This window comes from Vigna unguiculata, chromosome 5 (genome assembly GCF_037176805.1).
Source record: "Vigna unguiculata cultivar grain cowpea cultivar isolate G323 ecotype 2 chromosome 5, ASM3717680v1, whole genome shotgun sequence".
NCBI lineage: Eukaryota > Viridiplantae > Streptophyta > Magnoliopsida > Fabales > Fabaceae > Vigna > Vigna unguiculata.
In genome coordinates, this window is record NC_140796.1 from 44751384 (window position 1) to 44775391 (window position 24008).

General features: G+C 33.3%; 1 protein-coding gene, 2 non-coding genes and 1 pseudogene across 4 annotated transcripts; all 4 read right to left on the reverse strand.

Annotated features, from left to right (window-relative positions):
* Positions 1–188: 188 nt before the first annotated feature.
* On the reverse strand, positions 189–262 carry TRNAK-CUU (transfer RNA lysine (anticodon CUU)). The gene has a single exon. It is a non-coding gene; the product is annotated as a tRNA-Lys (tRNA).
* A 2569-nt stretch (positions 263–2831) lies between these two features.
* Positions 2832–2905, reverse strand: TRNAN-GUU (transfer RNA asparagine (anticodon GUU)). The gene has a single exon. It is a non-coding gene; the product is annotated as a tRNA-Asn (tRNA).
* A 448-nt stretch (positions 2906–3353) lies between these two features.
* Positions 3354–6643, reverse strand: LOC114186318 (beta-glucosidase 18-like). Its single transcript, XM_028074375.2, has 12 exons — positions 6391–6643; positions 6171–6237; positions 5996–6054; positions 5845–5920; positions 5689–5763; positions 5395–5482; positions 4961–5213; positions 4765–4880; positions 4418–4670; positions 4126–4228; positions 3820–3928; positions 3354–3742 (listed from the first exon to the last, which is right to left on the reverse strand). The coding sequence occupies exons 1-12, from the start codon at positions 6580–6582 to the stop codon at positions 3496–3498; spliced, it is 1638 nt and encodes a 545-aa protein (XP_027930176.1). The 5' UTR covers positions 6583–6643; the 3' UTR covers positions 3354–3495.
* An 11864-nt stretch (positions 6644–18507) lies between these two features.
* LOC114186321 (beta-glucosidase 18-like) lies at positions 18508–22175 on the reverse strand (annotated as a pseudogene). Its single transcript, XR_014994916.1, has 12 exons — positions 21888–22175; positions 21717–21783; positions 21552–21610; positions 21396–21471; positions 21234–21308; positions 20640–20727; positions 20200–20452; positions 19966–20081; positions 19609–19861; positions 19391–19493; positions 19066–19174; positions 18508–18977 (listed from the first exon to the last, which is right to left on the reverse strand). The product of XR_014994916.1 is annotated as a beta-glucosidase 18-like (transcript).
* Positions 22176–24008: the final 1833 nt, after the last annotated feature.

Genomic DNA, 24008 nt, shown 5'->3' on the forward strand with positions numbered 1-24008 from the left:
AGATAATCAATTACTATACCATAATAACTTTTTGAAGATATAATAAAGTCTAATAATAAGTTATCACATTATAAGTCAGATGAGAGACTTTGTCGCGACATTAGAGGAAACGAGAAAGCACACCACATGTTATTTCTTTAACACAACGAGCAACGAACTACCCTGACTGACCAACGAGTTGAGCAAAATGCTAGAAAGAGGGCTTGAACCTCCAACCTTGTGGTTAAGGGCCACACACTTTAACCAACTAAGTTATTCCAGCTTTACTCTTTAATGTTTATGCCAATAAGATCGTAAGGATTTGTATAATTATATTAAGTGTAGAAAGTAGGATTAAGTATTAGAATTGAGTGGTAAAATGTGGTATTTATAGGCTTCTTAGACCATTAATAAACAAATATATTAAAAATATTTTTGTTACTTGAATAATTAAGTCTTACTTGTTGAGATATTAGATAATCAATTATTGTACCATAATAACTTTAAGATATAATAAAATCTAGTAATAAGTTATTATATCATAAGATATTATTTTTAAATATCTTAAATATATTTTATAGGCTTAACTAGTGATTTAGTCTCCTAATTTGTTGATTTGGTTCATTTTGGCTCTCTTATTATTTTTTTGTTCAATTTGGTCTTCTAATTCTTTAAAAAGGTTTAATTTGGTCATTTCCGTTAAGTTAAGCTTAATATGGTGTTTATACAAGCCATGCGTCATTTTGTGGAATTTTCAATTTTTTTTTTATATTTCTTTAATTTAAAAAAAAATGTCATGTGTTACATCATGGTTGTATCATGTGTCAATTCGAGATTTTTTTTTAATTTTTAATTTAAAAAAATGTCACGTGGCAAATCATGATTGTGCCATGTGTCAAACTAACGATGACTGTTTTCATTTTAGTATCTTTATTTACAATTTTGATTTAATTTAGTCTCTATTTTTTAAAAGGCTTAAGTACCTTTTTGGTCCCAATTTTCGTGAGCTTTGTTTCGTTTGGTTCTCATTTTTTTGAAATGTTCAAAATGGTCCTAATTTTTGTAATTTGTGGTCAATTTGGTCCTTTTTGCATACGCCGTTTAAATCGTTAACAGAAGGTGAATAGTAATTGTCATGTGTCACTTTATGGTTTTTAAATTTTTTTAAAAATTTTTAAAATTTTTATTTTTTTTAATTTTAAAAATGTTGTCGACGTGTCAAGTCAACATTGTGACACATGGCAGTATCTCGGGGCTTATATTCAATTTGGTCCCAATTTTCGTTAATTTTGTTCAATTTAGTCCCAATTTTCGTTAATTTTGTTCAAATCAGTCCCAATTTTGCTTCTCTTCAAATTAACCAAATTTAATTTCTATATAAAGGTTGTACTGAATCATTTAAAAAATAATGAAGAATTTTTCTTCTAATTTTAAAAATAATGAAGAATTTTTCCTCTAATTTTAAACTAACTTTAACCCTATTTTTTACATGTACCAAAAAATTAAACATATATAATAATTTTCCTCCAAAAATATAGTTAGGTTTGGTATAAAAATAATGAAAGAAATATTTAAAATAAATTTTAATAAAAATAAAAATAAATTTTTCAATATAACATTTATATAAAAAATAAATTTGATCATTTTGGATAGAGACAAATTTACGACTGAATTAAACAAAAATAATGAAAATTGGGACTAAGTTCAACAAAATTAACGAAAACTCTGTCCAAATTGAATATAAACCACGAGATACTACCACATGTCACAATGCTGACTTGATACGTGGACCACATTTTTAAAATATTTTTTTTTCTAAAAAAAAAAAAATCATGGAGTGACACGTGACAATTACTGTTCACCTTCCATTAACAATTTAAACGACGTCTGAAAAAAGGACCAAATTGACCATAAATTACAAAAATTAGGACCATTTTGAACACTTCGAAAAAATGAGGACTAAACGAAACAAAGCTCATGAAAATTGGGATAAAAAATGTATTTAAGCCTTAAAATGATTCAATTTTGTCTTTCCCAATTTGACACATGGCACAATCATGATGTGACACATAGTAGTTTAATTTTAAAAAAATAGTAAAAAATAAAAAAATTTAAAATTTCACAAAATGACACAGGGTAGTGTTAACGTTAACTTAACAAAAATTAATAAATTGAACATTTTTAAACAATTAAAGAACCAAATTAAACAAAAAAATAATAAAAAAACTAAAATGAATCAAACCAAATTAGGTAACTATATTACTAATTAAACCTATTTTACAATATGTCGAAGGTAGGTGCAATTATCACGTAAAAGATATTAATGATATATTAATTTTTACTTAATTTTCATATCAATAAACATCGTGGATTATATTTTTAAAACAAAGATAATTAGACTTATGTTAGTTATAACAAAATAAATTCAAACTTAAATTTAAAAAAATTTCAATAAAGTACCTAAAATTCAAAGGGTATCTCTGTATTCAAATTTACTTGCGTATTTATAACAAAATCATTATCGATATAGTTTGATTTAAATTTATTATTTTAAAAGTCAATAGAATTATTATATATAGTAATACTAAAAACTTATAATATTAATGTGTTTTAATGAAATTATTTCAAAACTACATTGACTCTTAAATTATGATACACTAAAACCAAAATAAATAATGTATTAAATTATCCAGTTTTCAATATTCACAATCAACTTATAAGAGAGCTTTGTCATCACACTTTTCATTTGTTTCGGTTAGAAGGAAATACAAAAGTTATGAGATAGAAAAACTAAGGAAAAAGCTTTTTTGTGCAAGTATTTGGCTGAACCAACGTAGAAACAAAGAAAAAAACGCTAGAAGGAGGGCTTGAACCTCCGACCTTGTGGTTAACAGCCACACGCTCTAACCAACTGAGCTATTCCAGCTTACATTTTGTGATGTCAAAACACTTTATTTAATATAGGTCTTGTCTAACATTTAAGTAGCATTTTTCTTTCTATCCATGCATGTAAGTTCTTGCAGATGAAGAAATACCACTAACCAAGAAAAGGACACCAAATAATCTCAGAAAAATATGCATTTAGAAAATCCTTCCAACTTAAAAAATACCATTAGTTTTTGCGGAATATAGGAGATTTTAAGCATATTAGAAAAAAGATATTGATAGTGTTTTGAAAATAAAAGTTGTCAACGAGCTTGTCGTACATTGTCTAGGTTCAACAATGAATTCAAACATTTGCTTATGGTGGTTCAAATTTGTGAATTTGTCTCTCCTACAAGACCCTTTTTGCTTGCTGATGTTGTGGTTGTTGGTTCATATTCTTCAACAAAAAATGCTATAAACAAAAAGATGAGTGAGTGCTACTGATACAATTTTTCAAACATACTCTGATATTATTAAATCACAAGTGACACTCAAGAAATTCCAAGTTCCAGAAAATTTTATGACTTCCAACAAATTTCAACCAACAATGAAATATGCTACTAAAGAGTATGTTGCTAGTATTCAGCTAGTTCAAATAACTTTGAAACCAGAAGTCATTGCATCTTTGCTCCTAACATATTGCTCACTCAAGTCTTGTTCTTCAGTGTTGGTAGTGTTGTTGAGAAAACTAGAAAACCATTGAACAGAAAGTTTAGGAATCCGTTCAAGAGTATCTCTATCCACATAATAAAGACCATATCTGACATCATAGCCACTTGCCCATTCAAAGTTGTCCATCAATGACCATATCATATATCCTCTTACATCAGCACCATTCCTGCACATAACAAAATCCTCCTTCTCAACAAAGTAACTAAGAATAGGCCTTAAACAATGTTGCTACTCATATCATACCTCATGGCTCTAAGCAGAGCTGCAAGGTAAGCTTTATGGTATTCTACTCGTTTGAAATCTTGCACTAGATCATTCATTGTCACATCTGGTTTTGGTGGTGATGAATATCCTGAAACAATTTTCAAGTGGCCATCCATGAGTTATTAATTAATACCTTCAGAAAAGCAACCCTCAATAGTTAAGGTTCCTTGTCCCTTAGGTAAAGTGTTTGAGATTACATTAGTCATTCATTGATCAAGAAGAACCCAGGAAAATAACAAAATGGGAGAAAAAGAGATCATGAAATGTATATTAGTTTTCACTTACCATTTTCTGTGATATACATGGGCCTGTTATTGTATCTTGTCTTGATGTAGTCTACAATCTTCTCCAAGCCCCTTGGAACCACAAAGAACCTTGGGTTTCCTGTCTACTAGGACAAAACAAAATGTATCACAGATAATGAATGTTTATTCCTTTATCAAACATTTGAGTAAACCCTATAACTGATGGGAATAGTCCAAGTGAGTCTAAGTTAAACTCATTGTTTTAAGGTTTTGAATTAAAAGTGGTGTCAATCCTTTATATGGGTTAGAACAGTTGGAAGACACAATAGTACCTCATCACCAATAGGAATGCCATCTCTTATTCCGGTTGTTTCTACAAAGCCTCTTATCGGACGATCTGCTCCTAGAGGACAAGCAGAGAGGGAGCAATCCTTGGCATAAAGAGTTCCATAGTTATTGATGCCAATGAAGTCTAAGCTTCCTTTTATGAGATTCTTCTCCTCATGAGAGAATCTTGGCAACTGGCTCCCAAGAATAGAACGCATTTCAGCAGGGTACTCACCAAAAACCAAGGGATCTAAGCACCTGCAAAATATCAGAATTTTCTTGTGCTGCTAATCTGTTCATTAATAAAGTACATACATAGTGATTTATGATAGTACTTATTAACACAACTTACCAGGACACAACAAAAGACAAGACTCTTTTCACAGCTTGTCTATGACATTCTTCATCTCTAAGAGGTTCATACATGAAGGTATGAGCAACAATGCCAATGATTCCACCTTGCTTTTTCTGGATTAGTTTACGAATTAGAAACCCATCTTAGGCTTTAACCCTTTTCCCCCTAAACTAGAAAGTGTGACAACGAATACCTGAAAATGCTTTCGGTACAACTCAACAGCCTTGGCATGTGAAAGTAACATATTGTGCATGGCAATGAGAGGCTCAACATCAGAGTTACCAGTAGAACAATTTCCAAAAGGTGGAGAGCAGTGACCAGGGGGATATTTTCCTCTTATAAAGCCAAAGTCTGCAAGTAAGTTTGGTTCATTGATGGTAGTCCAGTACTTAACCCTGTCTCCAAAGCTCTTGAAACAAATCTCAGCAAAATAAACAAAATCTCTCCTACAACAAAAGAATACACGGTTATCAAAGTTTTACAGTAAACTTAGCTTAACTTTCTGGCTACAGTTATCCTGAGGAATTAATCAGCTTAGAGTACAGTTTCTTAGAAGAAGTGGAAAATTTCCAAAATCACTAGCATATGTATATAACAGGAAAGAAATAGTAAGAACAACGCATTTACTGTATCAGGGGACTAAGCCAACCACCATATTTTTCTTCCAGTTCTTGTGGCAAGTCATGATGATGAATTGTCACAAATGGCTCAATCCCTGGATTAAGCACACCATGCTCAGATTTAGGTACAACTTAGGACAATGTCATGCGGTTATAAACACAAACATTAAATATAAAGTTCCACAAAACAGCTGTAGTTTGGGTGAGTTAGTTCTTGTGTCTTGCTAAAAGTGAATGCCATCAATATGAAGCCAAAACAAAGTAGTTATGGAATAAAGAACCATGGGCAATTTTACTTCACCTCTAAGCAGCAGATTGTCTATGATTTTGTTGTAGAACTTTATTCCATTTGGATTTATGCCCCCATATATCCCTTCTGTTAATAAAGACCAAATTCATCAGAAATTTTTTATGATAAGATCATGACAGTTATTTACATGTATTGTTAATTACATACTAGGTAGAATCCTTGCCCATGAAATAGAAAATCTATACACGTTTATCCCAAGAGAGGACATCAACTTCATGTCTTCCTGTCAAGTAAGAAGGACAATGATTAAGCAATTCAGTGAAACCAAAAACAGGTAAAATATGAAGCTGATATTTACCAAATATAGATGATAATGATCATCTGCAATGTCACCATTCTCATCATTGGTTATCTTTCCTGAAAATTCATCAAATTGCAGAATGATCATTCAGGTTCATCATTATAATTCCATAACTTTATTCTCAACAATAAATGAAGAGATCGACTTTGCATATTCAACCGACAGAACTTACCTGGAATATGACTGAAAACATCCCAGTTGCTTAAACCCTTGCCATCTTCGAGAGGTGCTCCCTCAATCTTTCATTTGAGAAGAAAGAAGAAAAAACCCCATTATAAAAACAGCAACTTTTAAGTATTTCAGAAACAGAGAAGGAAAAGTAAGCAACTGTGTAACTCCAACAAACTTGGTATGTTTCTGGGAAAAGTTAAAGTTTGGAGTAAAACATGAACCTGGTAGGAGGAAGTGCATGCTCCGAAGAGGAACCCTTTTGGGAATTGAGATCTGCTGATTTCATCTTCTAATCCAAGACAATTTTGGACATGAAAAGGAACACAGCAAAGTAGTATCAACACAAGAACCAGTTGTTTTTTTTCCAACATAATCGGTTTATTGACTTGTGTTAGCCAAAATGTTGGAAGCATTATATAAATGGAGCACGTGGTTCAGACATAACATATCATATGATTGACAAAGTAGTCTCTGCTAGTTTTGTAGCTAACTACCAGTCTACCATCATCATTTGCCGCCCGTACTTTGATAATGTTATCTTTTGGTGAAGACAATTTTCCTGGCATTTTTTTTTTTATCAACTTAAATGATGGCTACATTTTTTCTAAGTTTTTAATAGATATTTGTTTATGTTTTCAATATAATGGCATTTCAGTATTTTATTTTTTTAATAGTTTGAAGCATTTAATTTTCATATATAATAATATAAAAAATATTTTTTATTCAAGTATAAATTCTCATATAAAAATATAAAAAAATATATTTTAATGTTTTTTTAAAGGTTAAATTAGATAAATAATATATAATATATGAATAAATTTTGTTAAATTATTAGAATTACGTATTTAATGTGAGTACAAATTTAAATAAGATGAGACATGTGAATGTTATGTTACGAAGTACTTAAATAAAATTATATGTGATTTTTAAAATATAACACATGTAATATCTGTAATTTAGTAATTTAAATTATACAAATGTTTATATTATCTTTATTGTTTTAATTTATGTAGATATAATATGACTTTATATGAATAGGAAAGTTCTTCTTTTAAAAAACTTAAAAAAATAATAATGTATAGTATATAATATATAAATGTTTATTTGTCTGTCTTATATTAGACAGTAGTAACTTTTACTCAAATGTTTCGTTAATAAATAAAAAAAACTGTGACATTCAGGAAAAAAAATTCAATACAATAATTTCATTAAATAATATATTATATTATAAATATTTTAAAATTATTAAAAAATTGTTATTAAAAATAATAATGTATCCATTATAATAAATTGTGAACATATAAATATAACAATTATAAATATATAAGAAATCCAAATTAATTACATAATAACAATATAATAATGTTACACTCCAAAATTATATACAGGTTTAACGGTATATAAATATATGTGTATAGATCAGAATATACAAAGTATGAAAATAAAATTGAATAAATACAAACATTTAAAATTTAAAGCAAATGGATAAACATAAAAATTGGACTGAATAATAAATATATAACGCAACAATGAATGAATAGTGTTAGAAAATTATTATTATATGTAATATAAATTAAAAATTACAAGATAATGTAATATTTAATGACTTAGTGTAGACATGTCAAAGTGGGGTCGGCTCACCACTAGTCGGGTTGAAAATGAGTGAACCCAACCCAGCTAACTTTTTGGTGAGCCAGAAATTTTGTAACCCGGCTCAACCCACCACGGGTTGGTGGGTTAAGTGGGTTGCCTCACCAACCCACCTAAAAAAATTATATTTTTTTTTTAGTATTCAAATATTTAAATAAATTTTTAAGTAACCTTTGAGATAACAATCATAGTAAAATCAATGTTTTGATCATGCTCACCACCAATATATGAAGAATTATTTCCAAGAAAGTATCCATTAGTCTAAGAAAGCATGACTAATATTACAAATTTTCTGCCATGCTATTCAACAAAATATAAATAAAAAAACTATACATTTTTTTCATGCTAATTTAGAAAAAATTGTTTATAAGACGGTTACTTGAGTAATTTACTATAAAGATTATAGTTAAAGATTAAAGTAACAACATATATATATATATATATATATATATATATATATATATATATATATATATATATATATAACTTGACAATCAAATTAATTAAACATTCAAACTATTCAAATATAATTAAGCAACATTCTAGTATTTAAAAATATTAAATTATGAACAAATATAAAAGAAGTAGTAAATAATTATTAAAAAAATTAAAAAGAAATTAAAAGAAATTTAAAAAATTAAAAAGAAATTAAAGAAATTAAAAAAATTAAAAAAAAATTGTAAAAAAATGTTGGTGGGTTAAGTGGGTCAACCCACTTTTGAAAAAGTTGAATTTTTCTCAACCCAACCCGGCTCGAACCCGTGGTGAGCCGGGTTGGCTCACATGTTGAAACCCATTTTGACATCTCTAACTTAGTGACATTATTTATCCTTTTACTGTGAAAAGAAAAAGAAAAAAAAATCTCCGAACGAGAAATTCATATCAAACTAAAATAACACACTAAAGAGATTAATTTCAAATCAAACCAAATACAATTATTACTTTGATCAAACTAAAATAGCAAATCAAAGGAGATTAATTTCTCTTTAAACCAAATGCAGTGATTACTTTACCAGAATAAATAACAAGGTAGGTGATGAAAGAGAAAGGGAGGAAGAGGTGGAGAAGAGGCAGTCAACAAAAGAGTTGGTGGAGAAAAAAATATTATTTTATTTTTATTATTTTTTATCTGTTCATAATTATTTTTATTTTTATATTTTTATATTTATTTTAATTTCTGTTTTTTGGAAAGTTTTGAAAAATCAAGCGTCGATGACTTTCATCAAGTGGGTTCTCATGTGATTGAGTGTTGTTATTGTTGTTGTTATGAGAAGTTGTTTATCTTTTGTGTGATTCAAAGGAGATGTTTATTTCTTGTGGATTTAAGAAAGTTGTTTCTTCATCTTGTGATTCAAAAGAGATATCTTCTTTTTCTTGAGACTCAAAGGAGATGTCATTTTTTGTGGATTTCAGGGGAGATATTCTTCATCTCTTGTAGCTTTAAAGTATAAATTTGTATTAGTCAAACCATTTCACCATATCCTCACGGATTTTATACAAACGTGAATATTGTAGGCAAAATATGCCTAAAATGGATAAAACCATAAATAAAAAGAATTCCTGAGGCGTGTAGAAAACACTGCCCTTAAGGATTTATCTGCAGTATATGCGCAAACCCAGGTACAACAGGAACATCTCGGATATATCCCGAGGATAGTAGAAACTAGCAAGATAAGTAATCCAGGATATAAGAGAAGAGAAAAGGAAGAAATAAGAAAAGGAGAGATGAGAAAGGTTCTGTCTTGGAAGAGGATTTAAGCTCCTATTTATAGGTGATGAAAAAAATCCAATCTCTGTAACTGAAGTCTAGTGTGGAAAATAATATCCCATAAAATGTGGATGTGGGATTAACATGTGGAGGAGATCTCGCTGCAACAACATGCACCATCCTAAAAAGGAGGGAGACTTGTTCACGTTGCAGCAACTGCAAGACTATTATTTTTGCAATATTATTATAAATATATAACAATCCCCCACATATTGCAAAAGATAAGAGATAGAAAGAAAGAAAGAAAATCCTGGGTCTCATATTAGATGTAATGCATCAGAGTTGGTATAGCAAGCTATATGAACCAGTCTTAGATTGAGAAACTTAACACACAGTGTAGTTGGTATAGCAAGCTATATGAACCAAGGACACTTGACGTGTGTTAGCGTTGTATCAATCACAATACACCCCCACAATTCTTGCTGTTATCGTTGTGTTGCGCTACTAGGCCATGCGCGTGCCCGGTATTCATGAGTGCTCTAGAGATCATGCCAATATCTCATACAAGTGGCCCCACTCGACACTCATATAGGTGATTTCATCAAGTGTATGCTGCAAATCATACACCACCCATAAAGGATATGAAAATCATTAAAACTTTGTTTAAAATTCTTCCACCTCAAAGAATTTTAATTACAAAGTTTATCCTCTCAATAATGCAATCTCTAGCACTTTCACATACACCATAGGAATGGACATAATTGATTAAAATCAATCAATTAATTTAGTGCTATTAGAACTAACAAGTGACTTGTTCTTACCCATATGAACCTTATTCATGGGATCTCCAATCACAAAGGTTGGGTTACCATCACTTGTTTGTTTCAAATGGCTTGAGTCTCATTCCCCTCGATGTTTCTATAATCATATTTCATCCTAGGATTTTGTCAAAGGATCTACTAGATTCTATTTTGACTTCACATACTCACATACTCAATGTTTCACTCTTCAGTAGCTACTGCCGATTGGCAATCACAATATATTTTCATTCCTAGTGGAATGTTAGGTAAAAAGTTCATCAACTACTCAACTTCACTATCAGCCCTTTCAAGAACCACATACTCACATTTCTTGTTGATCTAGCAATATCATTTGCCTGGTTGATCTCTAAAGAATCACACTACCCCTAAGTGTGAATTTATTACCACTAATGGATTTTGTCTCGTCTGAATCAGAGATTCAGTTAGCATCATTATACCCTTCTAGTACAATAGGAAAATCCACTATATTCAATGACATATTCCATTGAATCTCTTAAGCGTCTCATAAGTCTCAATATTCCTAATTAGAATATTAAGTGTATCTTCTCAGTCTACTTACTTCATAAACAACACTAGATCTAGAAAAGACCATCACATGTAGTAAGCTCCCAACTATTTGGGCATACTGAGGTTGAGAAAATAATTCTCCTATATTTTTCTTTAATTAGTATCATAAGAGATATTCACTTATTTATAATTTCTAAACTTCCTAAGAAGTTTCTCAAGAACACTTTTAAAATAGTAATACTATCACCCTTCCTTATCTTAAAAAATAATCACATGGCTTCATCTAGAAACAACTTATATTTTAGAATAAAATTCTAAAACAACTTAGTTCTAGAAACTATCAAATTGCATATATCAATCATCAGGTGAAAAAGCCATCACAAATAATTATTTTATTTTCCTTTGAAAATGGGTTAAATTCATTCACACATTTATTTATTTTTATTTTAAATAATTGAATAAAATTATTTACCCCCACAATCTTAAATATTATGATTAGCACACAAATAAATACCTGATGATATCATCCACCGAATAACTCCATCCTTGAAGATGAGCTCTCACGAAAGTCCATTCTAAAAGCCCACTTTCATCTCTTAACATTGTGGACCAACGTTGCACCTTAATATGATAGACTTTAAGTTTTGAATATATGCCACTTCCGTGGAATGCACACCTTGATCACCACCATTTCTTCAAATAATTAAATTTATTCAACAAAGGGACCTACCAGCATATGCGTAACTTCATGCATTAAAACTTTTTTTTCTTCGTAACTTCTTTCTTAGGCACGTAGGGCAGTTTTATTCTTCATATGACAAACTCCATAGCGTAACTGTTCATCACTTGCCATTGGAGACATCATCCACCGCACGTACTCGCATGTTCCTCTATCATGTGAAACCGCTGCACGTGCGTTAGGCCAAAAGACGCGAGCTCTAGAATAGATTGTGCATCAATGACCACTACAGCTCCTCCCTGCATGCTCGTCGGACTTTGCTTTCAACCCTCCTCGGAGTGGGTTTCAACAGGTGCAACTCCGTCATACTTCTTCTCACACGAGCCACACCATTTCATATAACCCCTGCATCACTGGTCGGACTCCATGTGTAGCCTCCAAGATCGCCCATGGAAACCTTTGTCGTAGTCGCCTCACACGCGACTCACATCTCCTGGACGCTGATTAAGATCCAGTGGGCTTCTTCCAGCAACTACGTCAAGACGCTCACGCACATGAGGCCTTCGATCCTGCCCTCTCACCGCCGGAAACACCACATCGTCGCAAAGAGACGCCAATGTGAGGGAAATTTGTAAAAAGGGGTCACTTTGACCAAAAATTTGTAAAAAAGGGTCGTTTGAAATTTTATTTGCAAAACTGGGTCATGTCGTCAGAGGGGAGGACGACTTTAAAGGTGAAATCGTCCTCCCAAAGGCCGGTTTCCACTTTTTTTTTTCTTTAAATGAAGTCGTCCAGCTGAAGGCCAGTTTTTGGTTTGGCGTTAGTGAAGTCGTCTTTGCGGATGACGACTTCATTTTAGTTTTTTTTTAACCGTAAATGGGAATAAATAGAAATAAACTTTAATATATTTTTTAAATGATTAAAAATTAAAATACAATAATTTAGTAACATGAAAATAATGAAACAGTCATCTATGTCCTCCGATTCCACATGTTGGTCTTCTTCTGGGTCTGTTGGGACGTGTTAGTGGTTGTTGTTGTGGTTCATCATCGTCATCGTCATCTTCATCTTGTTGACTTTGGACATTTTGAGGAATTTGTGGTGATTGGGAAGGCATTGGCGGAGGATAGAATGACATTGATGATGAAGATCCTAGATAATAGGTAGATGGTGGTGTCATGGTTGTGGTTCCAAACATATGTGATGGACCAGCACCATAAGTTGACTGATGCGGGAAGAAACCGTATGAGGAAGGGATGTGTTGGAATGAGGTGTTTGATGGGTTGCCAAATTAAGGATGTGAATGTCCAAACATTTGACCTTGACCTATAGGGGACTATCCGAAAAAGGGTTGGTGATGATGCATGAAATCTGGAGAAGACCCAACATGGGCAGTGTAGGGTTGTGAAGCAGGCTGAGAAGGTTCTTGTGATATGTCGTACTGTAAAATAAATAACATGGTTATTGCCATGAATAAGTATGTATGATAAACAAATGTACTACAAATGTATTATAAATAACCTCATCGTCGGAAAATTCTGATGGAGATATATAATGGATAGTGTGGTTGATGTACCACTGCATATACGGTGTTTCATCACGCAAATGACCGTTTCCGCTGAACGGTGTACCTTGAATGATCCGATTTTGACGATCATTCCAAATTGCAATCCATTGGTGATGATGCGCCACCCAATCTTTGTCGTTTCTCCCCCTCAAGTCATCCCTGTGAACTTGATCCAGGTTAACCGGCTCAGGCAGAATATTTTGTCTTAAACCAAATTGACGCATCACCCTATCCGCCTGATGGATTTCTACTGTCGCGAAGCAAATTATTGGTACTGTTGCTCTGGACACCGGAGGGTTGTCAACCACAATCAATCGCCTAAGTTCGGGTTGAATGCAAGGCCTCCACAAGAACTGAAACCAAATTGTAGACATTAGTTTTAAACTTTTAAAAACAAAAAACTTGCAATTACCTTAAGTATTACCTGTCTTGTACGTATTTGATCAAATCTCAACCAAAAATCAGTAACTGAAATTGAAGCTGGATTTATCCGATGCGTTACGTTCATCCACCTAAATAAAAATGTTGCAATTTAAAGTTAGTTAAATGAGAAGGAAAAAAATAATTTAAAGGTTAGCTTTCTACCTTCTACAGACAGGGAAACCATCCCCATCAACCACCTCCTGATCACTTAAAGGTTGAAGTGGTGGGGTTATAGAAGTAATCATTTCCCAAACCCAACATTGTAACAAAATCATGCATCCACCAATATTTTCTTGGCGTAGGTGAATGCCATGATCTAGGAAACGATATAGACAAGCCAAGACTGCAGAGCCCCAACTATAATTTCTGACGACATCCAAGTCAGCTAGCCTAAGTAGATACATGACATGTACCCTAGCTGCAGACGTGTCTGGCATTAAAATGCTTCCAATCAATGTGAGAATGTACGCTCTCGTATATTGAGCAATAACCTCATTGTTTGCATTGGGTGGAAGCTGTTGGAAAGTAGTGTTTAACCAAGATACTCGAATTGAGTTCCCCCTTATCACCGTCGGTGATGGAATGACACCTAGATGTTCATGGAAGGTGGTGAATATGTCGTCAACCGTAGTGGGACCAGTTACCACATCTCCTTCTATTGGTAGGCCAAGGAGGATAGCTACATCTTCTAGTGTCACGGTGGTTTCTCCATGGGGGAAGGGAAATGTATGAGTTTCTGATCTTCATCTTTCTAATAAAGAACTGATGAGGAAGTGGTTGGCATCCATATCTGGGATGTACAAGGCGTGTCCGAATCCAGCTTGATGCATTAAATTTATGACACGGGGATCAAATATGTCTTGATTGTTTAGTATCCAAACTCCAGCTCTTCTCGATCTAAGAACTCGTTCTCGTCCTTCCCATAAGTCGTGAGTGATATGTTCGTGCTGAAGTCGGAGTAGTGACATATCTCGAGGTAGACGTCCATTTCCCACCATGCTAAACATGTTTAGAAATGGTAAACGAAAATTAGAACATACGTATGCAAATTAATGAAGTTAAAAATATTAAATGATACTTAAACCTTGAAAATAGAAGCAACTAAAAGATTGATGAAGTGTTGAAAACTGAATACTCCCCGCGCACAACTTGAACAAATTTTCTGCCAATGCAAACACAATGCACAAACCAAAGTGATGGAAATGGGCACAAGTTGAAGCTATTTAACCAATACCAACACTCACGTGAATGCACAATGTAGCTGTCCATCAATGCACTATTTTTTCGTGCAGTCCATAATTAATTCCGTGAATTGTTACTGACTATTTTCGTGCATTCAGAAAAGTAATAAAAGCTGCCATTTATTTATACTATTACATGCAAAATTTAAAGTGTGCATGGCATAGGGAAAGCAGGAATCTCTGAATTCCACTGTTGCTCCTGAATTTATGTTTGAAAGTGGTGCAGCCAGGACATAAATATATCACGAGCATGGTCAAAGATGCAATAAATGCGCGTAGATTCGCGCGTGTGATGGTGGCAGCGCCTCGGGACAGCGAAGTCGTCATCAAAGCGGACGAAAACCAAAGTGAAGTCGTGCTCGGTGCGGACAACTTTCAATTAATGTCGCCAGGCCCCGTGACGGTTTCAGTGTAATGGTGTCGCGTGGTCCTTAATGAAGTCGCTGGGTTATTAATGAAGTCGCTGACTGATTTAATGAAGTCGTTGGGTTATTAACGAAGTCGCTGATTGCTTATTAGTGAAGTCGTTCCCATTAATGGCAGCTTCTGTGTGCATTAAAGGGGGTATTTATTAAGAAACCGTTTCAATTAATATCGGCTTCTGTGTGCATTAAAATTGTTGTTTATTAAGAAACTGTTGTTTATTGTTGTACACACGATTTAAACCCCATTGTAGATGATCGATTTATTTAAACAGTTCTGAAGTCATATATTTTTTGTCACCTTCATATTATCCTTCCCTATGAAATATTCACTCTTCACCAAATTTGCAATGGCCGGACAAAGTCAATATCCATATATTTTGTCTGATTTCAGTGAAGATGAGTTGGTTACCAACCAATATACAATCCATACAACAAACCATACTAGCAGTATACTGCATATGTCATATTGCTTCCAATTTCAACAAAAAATTCAAGAATCACGAATTGAAAAACCGGTTAAAGAATATGGGTAATAAAATTTTTCTTTCAGTCACCATATTCGATAATTAAATTAACTAATATAATTGCATTTTTACAGCTTACGAGGTCAAACAACCCATATTCGACACTAAATTTGCGGCTTTGAGATCACATTCACCAGAAGTGGTATCTTGGATCGATAGGATACCACTACAAAAATGGACTCAGGCCTACGACGGGGGTAGTAGATTCAGACACATGACAACAAACCTGGCAGAATGTATGAATTCTGTTTTGAAAAGAGCTCGTTCATTACTAATTTGTGCTCTAATTAAGGCGACATTTGAAAGGACCGCATCATGGTTTGATGAGAGAGGGGTTAAGGCAGACTCCATGTTACAAGCAGGCCACCAGTATCCCGAGGAAATTAATACTATTACTAGAAAAAATCAACAACAAGCGGGAATGTGTCAAGTGCGTCGATACTCACGAGACAATAATGAATTTCAAGTTTAAGAGATGTTTTCTCCACATGATCACCGCCTACCAATGTCTTTTACAGTTAAATTAAATGATTGGTGGTGTAATTGTGGTCATTTTCAAGCTGTTCGACTGCCTTGTCATCACGTAATAGCTGTTTGCTCTTTCTCACATATAGACCTAACCACATACATCCACCTAGTTTATAGCCTTTACAACATCAACAAAGCATATGAAATACAGTTTCATCCGGTTAGGAATAAAGAATATTGGTTCATATACACCGGACCAAATTTTATTCCAGACCCAAACATGCGTCGTAGGGTAAGGGGAAGACCACCAACTAATATAATCCATAATGAGATGGATGAACCAAATCCAAACAGACGAAGCAAATATTCATATTGTAGAAATGAAGGACATCATAGGGGCAACTGTCCCTACCGTCAATAATTTATTACTTTATCCAATTTTCATGTAACTTTTATTATATTATTTTCATTATGTAATTTTTATTATGTCATTTTTATTATGTATTGATTGTGAATTTTTATTATGTTATTTTTATTATGTGATGTATTTTTTTAAATTAATTTATTATACTAATAAAAGAATGCCAACAAATTAAATATACTATAAAAAAAATTAAGAAATGTAAATGATTGAAAAAACTGAAAATTGAAAATTTATAAAACATAAAATAAAAATACAACGAAAAAAAAAAAAAACTGAAATCAGCCTCCAGCCAGACGACTTCAGCACATTACATGCAGAAACTAGCCGGAAGTCAGACGACTTCATTTAAAAAAAAAAAAAAGGAAACTGGCCTCTGGGAGGACGACTTCACCTTAATGTCGTCCTCTCGCCGGACAACACGACCCACTTTTGCAATATAATTTGAAACAGACCCCTTTTTACAAATACACCTCGAAACTGACCCCTTTTTACAAATTTCCCCCAATGTGAACCAACGCCTTCATCACGAACAATTATTTCTGCTACGATATATCTCTTTGCATGTACAACAGATGGAGAAAGAAGTTGATCGGAAGCAGCCTCCTTGAAGGTGATGCGTGGCGATGAAACCCAGGTCGAACGGCGGCTCATGAGAAGCGTGTACTCCACGCCCATGATGAAAAAGAACCCCAAGGCGAAAAAACACGGCATCCAACGGTGTATCGCCACGTGGACAACATCCACCGCGGACCATTTCATGAACGAGGCATAGGAGAAGTACTTAAAACGGTTTTGGCCATGGCGTCATTTGCCACTCTAAGGCATTGGTAGAGTCGACGGCCTCAGTGGCGACAAGGACCGGATCTGGTAAGGTGGGGTCTAGGGTTTTGTTAGGGTTTTCCGGTGCAGGATTGTTGTCATTGCTGTCGGTAACTGTTGCCATTGGAATCGGAAGTGCGATCGAATCATCAAGGGAACGAACGACGAAATAGAACAAACGAGGAAGCTGAGAATGAAACGAAGCGACAACAAAACGTTGGCAAGGGATTCCATTCTCTTCCGAAGACGAAGAGGGGTTTTTGTTGTGTAGTTCTTTCTCTAAGTTGTAGTGAGTATCATTTCTCAGATTAAATCCTTAAGATTGTAGGCAAAATATGCCTAAAATAGATAAAACCATAAATAAAAAGAATTTCTGAGGCATGTAGAAAACACTGCCCTTAAGGATTTATCCGCAGTATATACACAAATCTAAGTACAACAGGAACATCTCGGATATATCCCGAGGATAGCAGAAACTAGCAAAGGAGAGATGAGAAAGGTTCTGTCTTGGAAGAGGATTTAAGCTCCTATTTATAGGTGATGAAAAAAAATCCAATCTCTGTAACTAAAGTCTAATGTGGAAAATAATATCCCATAAAATGTGGATGTGGGATTAACATGTGGAGGAGATCTGGCTGCAACAACATGCACCATCCTAAAAAGGAGGGAGACTTGCTCACGTTGCAACAACTGCAAGACTATTATTTTTACAATATTATTATAAATATATAACAAATATTCTAGTGCACGATTCTAACACTTTTCAAAACCAAACAAAAGAATTAAGAAAAAATATATTAAAAGTAATATAAAAATCCCTTAATATTTTAATCTTAAATTTTATTTATATTATTCAACTTTATGTAAATAAAACATTTAATCTAATTAATCTTTAAAATTCAAACAAATCTATCTATTATAAAGAAGATAAGTTGCAAAAAAAAAAATTAACAAATCTTATTAGATTAAACTCTAATATTAGCTTAGAAAAATTTAATTCAATTTTATGAAGTCAAAGAGATGATATTTGTATAACTTGTATGCTATAATTTGATCTTATATGAAATTTTTAACAAAAATAATTTATTTAAAAACAATACACATTATTATCATATAATACATGAATCCCCTCATATTTATACAAGAATATGAACTTATGAAAATATATGAACTTACAAAAATTATAAACTGTAAACAAAACAGCCCTCCAGGGCACAAAGTATTACAGATTGATAAAATGTAGAGAACAATGAGTGATTCCTTTTATTATATACTTGCACAGTTGCAGATGAAGAACATGTTAACAGAAACTGATCAGATAACTCAAATCAGCACTGGTAACATCTTTGATCATATGATGCTGTGACTCAATTCTTCTGTTATGTTGGTTTTCTTGAGGAAACCAGAAAACCATTGTGCAGAAAGTTTTGGAATTCTGATAAGAGTGTGTCTATCCACATAATGAAGTCCAAACATTGTGTTATAACCCATTGCCCATTCAAAGTTATCCAATAAAGACCATATCATGTATCCTCTTACATCTGCACCATTCCTACATATCATAAAATCACTCTTTATTAGCACACAAAGTAATTCAAATGGCCCTAATTCAAACAAGGACATTGGTACCCTTCACACACCTTATGGCTCTAAGGAGGGCTGCAAGATAAGCCTTGTGGAATTCTATTCGTTTGAAATCTTGCAATAAATCATGTACTGTTTCATCTGGTTTGAGCAGTGATGAATATCCTGAAACAAATTTTGTATATAACAAACCAAAATTTGTTATCTAACTCATTTCTCAAAAACCAGACATACATAATCATTAGCAAATTTCCATAGTTATTGTTCTTGGCCTCAGATGAGTACCTTTTTTAAATTATTTATAAGGTTTCAGCTAACTAGGTTTACCAAACACATCAAAAATGGAAACAGAAAATGTTTTTGGATAATCAATTCACCCACCATTTTCTGTAATATACATAGGCAGATTATGGTATCTTATCTTAATGTAGTCAACTATTTTCTCCATGCCCTGTGGAACCACACAGTAGAATGGTATTCCTGTCTGCTAAAAACAACAAATTATACCAGAGATTATGTTCAACACTTACTCTATTGTCAAAAATTTGAGTACACAACACAACACAATGAAAAAGAGGGTGAGGGACATAAAGTTATACCGGATCACCAATTGGAATGCCATCTCTTGTTGAAATTGTTTCCAAAAAACCTGTTATTGGATGATTTGATCCAAGAGAACAAGTAGAAAGGGTGCAATCTTTGACATAGAGGGTTGCATAGTGATTGATGCCAATGAAGTCTATGCTTCCTTTTATAAGACTCTTCTCCTTAGGAGAGAACACTGGCAACTTACTCCCAAGGATAGAGAGCATCTCTGTAGGGTACTTTCCAAAAACCAGAGGATCTAATACCCTTTTTGTCATCAAAAAGAAAAGGAAAATTTTTATTACTTAAACCACAAACACTGAACTCTAGTTGCATTGCATCTATTAAAACATTAGTTCTTAACAACTTACCAGGCTATGCTAAAAGCCAAGGCCCTTCTCACAGCTTGTCTATCACATTCTTCGTCTCTAAGTGGTTCGTACATTTCTGTGATTACAACAATGCCAATATTTCCACCTTGTTTTTTCTGGATCAGCATGATTATTTTACTGGTTAAACTCTTATCTTAGCCTTTAATCCTCTTTTCCCTAACTAGAAAACGTGACGTGACAACAAATGATATGGTTTACAACATTCTTTGTTACCTGAAAGTGCTTGCGGTATAATTCGACAGCCTTGGCATGTGACAGTAACAAATTGTGCATGACAATGAGAGGCTCGACATCAGAGTTACCAGCAGAACAATTTCCAAAGGGTGGAGAACAGTGACCAGGGGGATATTTTCCATTCAAAAATCCATAGTTTGCAGTCAGTGCTGGTTCATTGATTGTAATCCAATACTTAACCCTGTCTCCAAAGCTCTTAAAACAGATTTCAGCAAAATGAACAAAATCTCTCCTACAACAAAGAAAGTACAGTCATAAAAGTTTCTTTCACTGTTCTCTTGGCTCAGAATTTTGGACTATTAATGATTATGCAGGAGGAATTATCAGTTTACAGGACAATGCACTGAAGAAATGATATACTTCCAAGTTCTTTAGCATCACACATCAGAAGTAAACTAAGAAGACAGCAGTGGATTTACTGCATAAGGGGACTGATCCAGCCACCATATCTTTCCTCCAATTCTTGTGGCAAGTCTTGATGATGAATTGTCACAAATGGCTCAATTCCTGGATTAAGTACACCATGTTCAGATTTATGCACAGCTTAGGACAATCTCATGCTGTTATAAATATAAACAGAGAAATGTTAGTGACACACTCTCATGTATTTGCTGAAATTCAGGAGTCTACTCATTTTTCATTTGTTAGGTTTCACTCACAAACTAGTAGAGCAGAAATGAGTTTAACCAACGGAGGAAAGCCTAAAAGAGTGTGTTGTATGGAGAATGTTAAAGAAAGTATTGCTAGCTCTTCTAACATTAACCATTTGAAGTTTCACTAAATTATTTTAGTTAGATGTGTTAAAATGGGTTCCTAGGTTGGCTCGACTCGTACAGTGAACCGATCCGTGTAAGCTAAGTTGACTCTATTACTTTTTTGAGAAGTGTTATTTCATATAGTATTGAGCCTTAAAACATCCAAGGATTGAATACTATCAATCTAAAGACAAAACAAAGATGCACTATGAAATATGAAGAACCGAGTGAGTATTGACATTGGCATTGGCATTTCACCTCTAAGCAGCAGATTGTCAATAATCTTATTGTAAAACATTATCCCTCTTGGGTTTATGCTCCCATATCTCCCTCCTGTTACATCTCATGAAGATCAAACTAAGCAGAAAATGTGAAAGAGAAGATTATGGGAACTAGCATGTAAGTATTTTAAATGATTACTTGGCAAAATCCTGGTCCATGAAATAGAAAATCGATATACATTTACTCCAAGAGACGAAATCAACTCAATGTCTTCCTGTGGAATGTCAAGGAAGCAGTTAAGTGAGTCAATAATACAAGTAAGTCAGAGTATGTAAATACAAAGATGACATTTACCAAATAACGATGATAATGATCATCTGCAATGTCACCATTGTCACCATTGTTTATCTTACCTGAAAACAGATCAAGTTCCACAGTGATTATCCATAATTCTGCAGCTGAATGCACCACAAGCATTCTAGAGTGAAACAAGCTCATCAATTTTCATAATTTATTTACCTGGTGTATGGCTAAAAACATCCCAGTTGCTTAAACCTTTGCCATCTTCAGAAGGTGCTCCTTCAACCTGTTGTTGCAGAAAGATTTTAAACTCCAGTATATACATTTTTCTATGTTTAATAGTTGTTGATAACTTCATATAAGTATCGGTGAAAATATTGAAGGTTTAACCTGATACGATGAAGTACTTATTCCAAAGATGAAGCCTTCTGGGAACTGAGATATGCTGATTTCAGGTTGAATTTGATGCGAACTTTGGACATGAAAGTGGAGAAAGCAGAGCAGTATCATCACAGCACTTCTCTTCATTTTGTTGGTATGATTAAACTGATGCAACAGAAACGTTTCAAAGCTTATAAGACAACATAAATTATTCAAAAATTGTCGCCACCATGCATTAAAGGTATACAGTAACAGTTAATTAACCATCATGATTAGAATAAACTTTAAATTTTATTATATATATAATTTAATTCATATCTATTTAATTCTGAATATTTTTGTAGTTGAAGATTGAAGAAAAGACTGTATTGATGTGATTTTTGAGAGTCACTAACATCCAATGATTTGTTATCTTTAACCTAACTCCCAATTATGATTGGTCACCCGTGATCTTGAAGCTTGCGAATCTTTGTCTACATCTGGTTAAACAAATATACTTATCAATCTTTCTTTAGGAAAATGTTTTTTTTTATACCGCTGTAAGTTGATAATTTATTTTTAGAGATATTTTTAGTAATTAAAAAAAATTAATTTTTACATTTTTAAAGAAAAACGAAAAACGAAAAATGAAAAAAATAAAATAATAAGTATAAAGTGTGTTTAAAAATTTATTCTTGTTAAAACAATAGTATTATTATTTTTTTGAGATAGATCACTTAAAGATGAAAAAACTTTATTAATATTAAAAAAACACATGTGTATGTTTATTTTTTTTATTATATTCGAAAATAATAAAATTACTATTATAAATATGAACATGAATAATTTATGATTTTTGGCAAAAATGCCACCGCCTCCTTATAGGCTTCGGTTCAATGGCAACCGAGGTCTATAAGGCGAAGTAAAATGTCAAATCTGCACCAGTGACTACATCCTCAATTATATTTTCTTAATACGTTTGCCTCTTCTTTTCTCTCAACGTAGTGCATTTCCCGTCCAATTCAACCTTGTTCTTCCCCATTCTTTTATGATCTTCATTTTTTTCTTGAATCAGATCTTCATTTTTGTCTTGAATCAAAGGTCAGTTTTGGGTTCGTGGTAGAGTCCTCTTCAAATCCACTCAGACAGTTTCCTTCATCTTCTCTACACTGGTGCATGGCGGTGCATAGAATTTTGGATACCACCCAAAAATTCTTGCACCTGTAAAGGTTCCAAAAATCCCCAATTTCATTTCTCTGCCTATTTTCACAATCCTGCAAGTGACCATGGTTAATGTTGTAACATTTCTCAACCCAAACCATATCCATTAACATTTCCAGTTCAATTCATATAATCATTAATTCTAGAACATAAAACCCTAAGTTTCCAAACCCTAAAAGTTGTTCATCTGATTACCTCCAATTAACTCCAATTACAACGTAATTCAATAACCGTATCCAATAATCAACCAACAAAAGCAACTCCCTTTTCCCCCTATTGGAATCAACCCCAAAACCCCAAAACAACAAAAATGAGTCACATTTAGCTCCAATCGCCTGGCGGATGTTCATCATCGCTAGGCGGATCATATAGAAACCTAGAAAATTCGGTTGGAAAGCATGCGTCACCTGACGGTCAGTTCATGTCGTCAGGCGGTTCCTCTTTGGAACCCAGAACTATACATAAAAGGGTATGAGTCACCTGACGACTTTGATGGTCTGTCAGGCAGTTTCTGGAAAATTTTCAAAACCCCGAAAATACAAAGAAATTTAGAGGGAAACATATATTATCATATCATACACCATGCAATATAGCAAAAAACATGAAAATTACGGGTTCAACTCCTCTAACTTGGTTGTTCTGACTGAAATGGAAAATGCTAGAGTCCTCTTGCACCACAATAGATCAAACTCCTACAACCAATTCATGTTTCATGATAATTCTTATAAATCTATGATTATATTATCACTCATCATGATCAAGTACATTATAAAAAAAATAATAAGCAAATAAATCAACATACAATTGGCATACGCAGGACTCAAACCCAAGTCCTTTCCTAAGGACCAAGTACTCTCAACCAATTAAACTAGTACTATTCAACGTCACAAACCCCCAACATTAAATGCCATAAATGTTTCCATCACCCGC